The sequence below is a fragment of the Mus pahari genome, chromosome 4, assembly GCF_900095145.1.
Source record: "Mus pahari chromosome 4, PAHARI_EIJ_v1.1, whole genome shotgun sequence".
Taxonomy (NCBI): domain Eukaryota; kingdom Metazoa; phylum Chordata; class Mammalia; order Rodentia; family Muridae; genus Mus; species Mus pahari.
In genome coordinates this window covers 132,383,087-132,390,635 of record NC_034593.1, presented here as the reverse complement: position 1 = coordinate 132,390,635, position 7,549 = coordinate 132,383,087, and the positions used below count along the sequence as shown (strand labels likewise).

Below are 7,549 nucleotides of genomic sequence, written 5' to 3'. Positions count from 1 at the left end.
ATGAAGCAGCTGAAATCATTCCTTCAGAGCATGACACAGACGTTGTAATCACAATCTAACAGGAGACTGGGCTGCCTGCACAGGGTCTCACAAGACTGGGCCTGTCAATCAAGGATCAGGGAGGGGCTCAAGGGCCTATGCTTCCTGGGCTAACTACTGGCTCTTGATGCTTTCTCATGGAGAGGCTGTCACTGTTTTCAGTTGTGTACCCACGATGAGCTCACTAGCCTCCAACATAGCGTTCCCAAGCCATGGCCTCATAGATGGCCCTAACTGAACTTAGCAGGTCACAAAGCAACAAAAAGACGTGCATGTGGCAACTGAACTTGTAGGGGGGTGGGGAGAGAGGGTGACTGGAGAAGTGGTAAAAGAAAACAGAATGTGTTATGTATGTGCTTTCAAAGAACAAATCCAGTTATTTAGAATTTATATGGTTAATCCTTCCTCAACAGTGTCCAGCAAAGTAGGATGTAGAAAAACAAATTCTATTCCTGTATAGTAGGGATCATCTGTTTGTTTGCTTGCTTGTTTACACTAATAACATAACTTTATCAAATCTACTTAAATGTATCAGATACATTAGAGTCTTGTTTCAAGCTCATTTTACCTAGCATTTTATTTGTATCATTATTTTTTAGATGGCAGAGAGAATAGGTAATATATGATTTGCTCTTTAAAATGGAGGCAGGGCTTTAGAATGACTGTACATTTTATTGTGGTTTTACTTTATGACCCTATTCTATAAAAATAAGAAAGTCTGTGTTTATGCTTAGAAAATTAACTGAAAATGGGAAGCAACATATTATGTATCAAGAAGAGAGGGTGCTATGTATTTTATAATTTTCTGATCACTTTAACCAATACCAAACAAAAAAAAACTATTATGTAACCCGGCTATGTGATTTCGGTACATGAACATTGACCTTTACACAGTCACCATCCCTCAATGAGCTCACAGGTGATTTTTAGGAGGATATATAGGCCTTCCAGGAGACACAGAGAAAGAAAGGCCTCTGGGCAACCAGGCTGGAATGATGGCTTTCTCCAGGGGGCCTGTTTTCCTCCTCCTCCTCCTGTACCTGCTTCAGATGTCAGACACTTCCTTGGTAAGGCTGAATGAGAATGGTTATGAAGACATCATTATTGCCATTGATCCTGCTGTGCCAGAAGATACAACAATAATTGAAAGCATAAAGGTAAGAATATCAGGCTATCTCTTATATGAGTTATGAAGAATAAAAATGTTAATAGTAATAGTAAGAGTTACTGTGGAAACCTCTGAATGCTTTGAGAAGTTTGAAAACAGAGCAGACAGTTTCAGAAAGCATGGAGTGAGATGAAGGCTCTAAGACATTTCAGATGAAGGTTGTAGAGGTTCTAGAAGATATACTACCTTCTCACCAAAAGATCAAAGACAAACCAGAGAGGCTCTCTCATCTTCAGCTTCCTTGTCTGTCATTTAGAATGTTTTTGTAATTTACTTACTTATTGTGCATGCATACACATATGCATGTGATACCATTGAGGAAAGAGAAGTAACTTAAAAGAGAAAGGAATTATAGATTTGCCTTCTTTTCTGGGTCATCAGTAATATCAGAGTGAGTGGGAGAGTAGGTATGAGGTTAGTAGGTTACTGTGGAGCATGCTACCTCAGAAGAGGGAGACAGAACAGAGCACAGCTGTAACAGGCGAGAGTCACTGTTTCCTGCAGGAAAGCCCTCAGAGAAGCCCCACTCATGATATGACATCTCAGCAGACACCAAGATGAGAGCCTTATGTGGGTAATTGCAGCTTGTGTAATCAAGGATACTGAATAAGCTGGAGGAAGGATGCCTGCCTTACACTGAAGCTGGGACAGACTCATGTACAGTGGCAGAGCACAGACCACTGGAAAGTGCATTTTTATGTTCCCACTGAGTAATGACACTTTATGACAGAGCTTAGTGGAGGATGTGGACACTTTGGTGCCTATTCTATGACCACTCTGTCTTCCTGAAACCATAGAAGGCTCACTCATATCACATCACTGTATGAATGTAGGGTAGGGGTGCAGAAGGAGCCAGGCTGTGGTTATGAACAGGAGAGTTGACTGGGACAAGGAGGTGTCAGGAGTGATTCAAGTGATACTGAACACATTTGGAAAGCATCAAAGACAACAGTCTTGTTGGTTTATACTTGTGTGCAAAGGAGAAGGTAGAGAAGAAATGTTGAGAGGCAAGGCAAACTTTACAACTTTGTCTTAACTACTTGTAGAGAACTTTCATCATCTGGGAAGGGAAACTATAAGGAAGAGCTGTGCCTGGGGGGGAGGGGTTAGATCAAGGTGGATACAGACTGAGGAGCTTTCTGACATCCAGGTAGAAGAGACAGACATCTGAATTCATGGGGAGATGTAAAATGTGTACTTAGATGAAAATTAGAGATGACCAGTGTGTGGAGGGTGTGAGTCCACCAAGTGGTTGCAAGCAGAGAGAGAGGCCCCCTCACTAAGCCTAGGACTTTCGGTTGCTAAAGTCTCTTCGAACTCCAACATTCCATGTAAAAACTGGCATTTCAGCTACATGGTCATTTTTCATGTCCTCAGGAGCAACATCCATAACTTCTACTACTTGGTTTGGGGTCATCCCCACTGGGGCCTATGCTCATTGTTGAGCTCCCTCCTGGGCATGAACTGAATTGTCCTTATGATTTCAGTTGGCTTTCACTTCTCATACATTCTCTGCAAACCATCCAGCAGTTCAGAGGTATCACTACCTGGTGTTCTTTGAGCTCTAAAAGACAAAAGCAAACAAACAAACAAACAAAAAAGCAATCTTGGTATTCAGGAATAAATGGTTGGCTTCAAACATTTTTTGAATTCAGAAAATGGATATTTGATAAGAGTTTTTTTTAGAGACAAAAATGATTTCTCAGTGTAGTCTTCTATTGAACATTAATAGTAGAAATTCAATCCTTTGCCAACATGTCTGCTGTTTTGTAGGGTGTTTTGTTTTGTTTTGTTTTTGACACTTAGCCTTTTACAAAGTATTCTATCATCAGGCAATTTTGTGACTTTCTGTCATCTACTTATACACAGTGATTTTGGAAAACTCTTATAATTGATAGCTTGATTTTCTCCATTTTTTAAAAGTTTCCTTTGTATTATGTGTTCAGGATCCTTTTGGGTTTGAAACTTGAGCACTTCTGCAAACACTGATATTTCATGGTTTTTTGTTTTTTGTTTTTTCTTAAACTTTGAACATTATAGGAATTCTGGGGAGGAATTTAGAAAGGAAAACCATAGGATTTCTGGTTAGAAGACATTAAGAAACCAATATTAGGCACCTGGGTATCCCTGAAGATGAAAGTTACCTACGATATCTCTGATAGTTCTCCATGACCTACAAAACGCTGCTATCTAAGAACGCCAGATGGGCCATGGAGACTTTCAAGGAAATGCAGCCCCTTGGAATTATACAATATACAACCTACACAGTTGTACACAGCATGCCTACTTGTTGCAGGACATATTTAATAAAAACAAAAAAACGAAACAAACAAACAACAACAACAACAACAAAAATGCCAACTTGCTGGGGTGCCAGACCACACTTCCAAGCTCCTGCTGCCCTTCTGACTCTCTGCAGCTAAACACCACCTCCACCATCACCACAACCACCACCCCTACCCCCACCCCACCCTCACCCCTACCACTCCCCAGCAGCATCTGGTTCCCTTGTCACAGGAGCCACTAGTTCCCTCTCTGCTATAATCCCCTGTAACCAGGGGTCCCACACTCCAGTAAGCAAATAGACCCTCCATTCCAGCAGTTTGATAACTCAATAGTCCGTAACCCGGTAACAGACTCTTAAGCTTATATTTAACCAATTAGATTTATGTATCAATAAAATTACAATTTTCAAGGTGCCAATAAATAATTTTAGAGCCAATTGATAATGATAAAGCTTTAACCCAATATTTCTAACCTTATGAAATCAAAGCTACTTGTGGCTGGTAATAGCCAAGCGGGTTCACATTCTTCTTCCTCCCCTCCCTGAGAACACTCCTCTCTCTCTCAACTCTTAGCTCCACCTCCCTTTTCCCTGACCAATCACAGGCATTCCCTGCACTAATGTAATTGGACAGGGAAAATCCTGCAACACCTATTGCTCCAATTAATAACTCAGTTTGAACCACTACCACCCCGTTATCTCATATGTACAGAGTCCTCTCTTCCTGAAGCCTAAATATCTCGTTCTGAAAAGAGGCATCCAGGGAAAAGGAGAATTATTTTTGCCTCCTCCTGTGTGTGCTAAACAGCTTCGGAGCCACTTTAGAGTTCTTCACAAACTTCCTGCACTGGACCTTCATTCTCTGGACTCTGACACTGTGACTAATCTCGTGACTATTCAGTAATCAGCTGGCTGACTCTGTACAATGCATGTGAGTCAGAGTGCTGGACTCTCGGAGGGCAGCATGGGGAGAGATGGAGGCCTTCAGGAGCAGTGGGCTTAGGATAAAGCTGGAAGCATCAGAGGGGTCTTTCCTGGTAGACACATCAGTGGACATGCAGAAAGCTCCTGAAAAATGAAGATATTTTTGCTTTTATTTATTTTATTTTATATTTCTTTTATGTTTTACTTCCCTCTGAGAAGCCTGGTTATAAGGAACCTGAATTGCTTTTCATCTGCGTTTCTCTTTATTAGACATGGATTATGTGGAGAGAAAAATCCTCTAACAAACTGCAGTAGCTTTGGACTCAGGATACTGGAGGACAATGTGTATTTTCACATTGAAGGCAGAGTAACTGTTCTGTGATCATTTTTTTTACTTGTGCTATGGAATTTCTATTACCTTGCCCTCCAAGGGTCCAACCTTCCCACCTCTTCCAAGAGTACAGAAATATAGCCCCATCCTGATATCAACTCCCATGGGCTATTCTCCTTAGCTCGCATTTGCTAGAGCTGCTTTTGGTTCATTTCTTGAAATTAAGAGTGTCTTTAGTCTACTAAGGGTAAGGTAACCAAGCTTGAGACATTCCATAAGCCAACCAAAAAGTGTTTACACAAATATTGACTCTAATTTAGAGCCAAATAAATGACTCTAAACTCCAGGTATAAAGCTATATAAATCAATTATTGTAATCACCAAGTTCGTGCCTCAAGCTATCTTCTGAGTTGAGATGATGGAGACCTAAGAAGCCTTTCCAGGAGCTGAGTAGGGCGAGTTATGGATTTTCAGAGGTCAGGTTAAAAGGGTAGGCAGAGCCTGCTGAAGAATGAGCTTCATGCACTGCTCCTTTTGTAGTTAACAGCTTAACAGGGTTCGCCAGAGTACCAGAGACATGATTCCACTCTCATGATCATTTTTACATATCTATTTCCCTTTGATAATAGGAAATGGTGACTAAAGCATCTACATACCTTTTTGAAGCTACAGAAAAAAGATTTTTCTTCAAAAATGTGTCTATATTAATTCCTGAGAGTTGGAAAGACAGTCCCCAGTACAGGAGGCCAAAACAGGAGAGTTACAAGCATGTAAGTATCAATTTTTCCTCTAACAAAACCAAGAGTGCTTTCTGGTGCTTGCTCGTTTTGCTACACATTTATTGATTCAGAGTTTTGCTAACTATTGCCTTTTCTGCTCTTCAAGCATTAACCATCTTTTCAAACATTCTCAGGCTGACATTAAAGTGGCACCTCCCACCCTTGAGGGCAGAGATGAGCCCTACACCAGGCAGTTCACACAGTGTGAAGAAAAAGCAGAATACATCCACTTCACCCCTGACTTTGTACTGGGGAGAAAACAAGATGAATACGGAGATTCAGGTGGGGAATTTGGTTAAAGCATTGCATGTGTGCAACAAGCAACTCTGTGCTCCATTAAATAAGCAGACTGGAGCAGAAACCCTTGGCTCCAAATCTTGATTCCTGTATTAGCTTTGTGACATTAAAATTTTATGGTGCTTATTCCAAGCCATTTAAATTGTCTCAAAATTTGCCAAAATCTTTATGCAGTAGCCGATGTAACCTGCATATCTATAATAGCATATCTATAGCTTTCTTCATTATCAACTCCTTCAGGAGCATTTTTAGTCTAGTTTTTTTTTTCCTCCCTAAAGTTGGACCCTCAAAATATCTATACAGCAGAGTTCTGTATATCTGATTAGGATGTTGACAGGGTAGGTACTTGGCAAGCCATAAACTAAAACGTGAGACCTTTGACTACTCCAAGAACTGAAAATCAAATCCTAGTTTACTGTGACTGTGGCATATGCTCCATAATATTTCATTGATTTCGCATGCTGTGGAATAAAAAATGGTATAGCAGTGAGTACCATTAAAAATAAAAGCCCTTTTATTAACAAAATAAAAACTTTGTATGAAAACCTAAACCCAAATGTAATCTCTCTCTACCATCTTTCTCTTCTCTCTTTCTCTCCTCTCTCTCCCTCTTCTCTCTCTATCTTCTCTCCTCTTCTTTTCCTTTCTCTGTCTCTCTCTGTCTCTCTCTCTGTCTCTCTCTGTTTCTCTCTGTCTCTCTCTGTCTCTCTGTCTCTCTCTCTCTCTGTCTCTCTGTCTCTCTCTCTCTCTGTCTCTCTGTCTCTCTCTCTCTCTGTCTCTCTGTCTCTCTCTCTCTCCCTCTCTCTTCAGGTGTGGTGTGGTGGGCAGAGGAAAACTTGAGAGTCAGTACTTTTCCCCTTCCACAAGGGGGTCAAGGACTGAACTCAGGTTTTCGGGTTTGGTGGCCAGCACTTTTACCCACTGAGTCATCTCAGTGGCCTGGAAATTTTTGAGATATAAAATTTATCAATTGAATTATGATTATTTATTTAAAAACAATGTCTTACAGGAAAAGTGTTGGTCCATGAATGGGCCCACCTTCGCTGGGGAGTATTTGATGAATACAATGAAGACCAGCCATTCTACAGCGCTTCATCAAAGAAAATTGAAGCAACAAGGCATGGCATGACCCCTAAGTACCTTTAAATGACCTCAGGATTTTAACTTCCCTGTAATTGTTTCCAATGACAAGCATCCATTTTTTTATCCCAAGGCAGATCACAATATCACAAGCCTATTTTATGCTTATTTTAGACCATTTCCCTTGAAGACAATGATTATCTGTGCAAAAATGTACATAGCCCCAATGCCAACATTTGGTTTGACATTTTTATTTACATGATTATCCCATAGATGCCAGAACTCATTTAGAATTTGTTTACTGGATTTGAACTGTAAGCCAATGGGATGAGCTGTGGCTAAAACCTGGTGTATCTGTTCTGACCACTGCCGGCTATGACTCCCACAGCACACATCAATCTTTCTTTATTCCATTGCCTTTCTTGGCAGTCCCTCATTCTCTGAGTCCAGTCACGTTGTCCTCTGGATAAAACGATGGTCCTTGATTAGTCAAAGCACATATAGTTATGTGATGCCACTCTTTAAGAACTTCTTCCTTGAAAAGAAGACCACACTACACACCAAGGATAATTGGTCCACTGGTTCTGTCAACCAGGTGCCTACAGAGAGTTGGTCCAAGGCCAACTGCAGGAATGACTAAGGGAAAG

General features: G+C 40.8%; 1 protein-coding gene across 2 annotated transcripts in view; it reads left to right on the top strand.

The window, feature by feature from the left end:
- Nucleotides 1–1,006: 1,006 nt before the first annotated feature.
- LOC110320548 (calcium-activated chloride channel regulator 4A) overlaps nt 1,007–7,549 on the top strand; it is a 19,889-nt gene continuing 13,346 nt past the window's right edge. The window contains exons 1-4 of one of the 2 annotated variants that reach the window (XM_021196622.1): nt 1,007–1,196; nt 5,376–5,516; nt 5,660–5,807; nt 6,832–6,940. In XM_021196622.1, coding sequence (XP_021052281.1) covers nt 1,032–1,196; nt 5,376–5,516; nt 5,660–5,807; nt 6,832–6,940 — 563 coding nt within the window. In that variant the 5' untranslated portion in view covers nt 1,007–1,031. The remainder of the gene's footprint in view (nt 1,197–5,375; nt 5,517–5,659; nt 5,808–6,831; nt 6,941–7,549) is intronic. The other variant, XM_021196623.1, reaches the window with a different exon arrangement.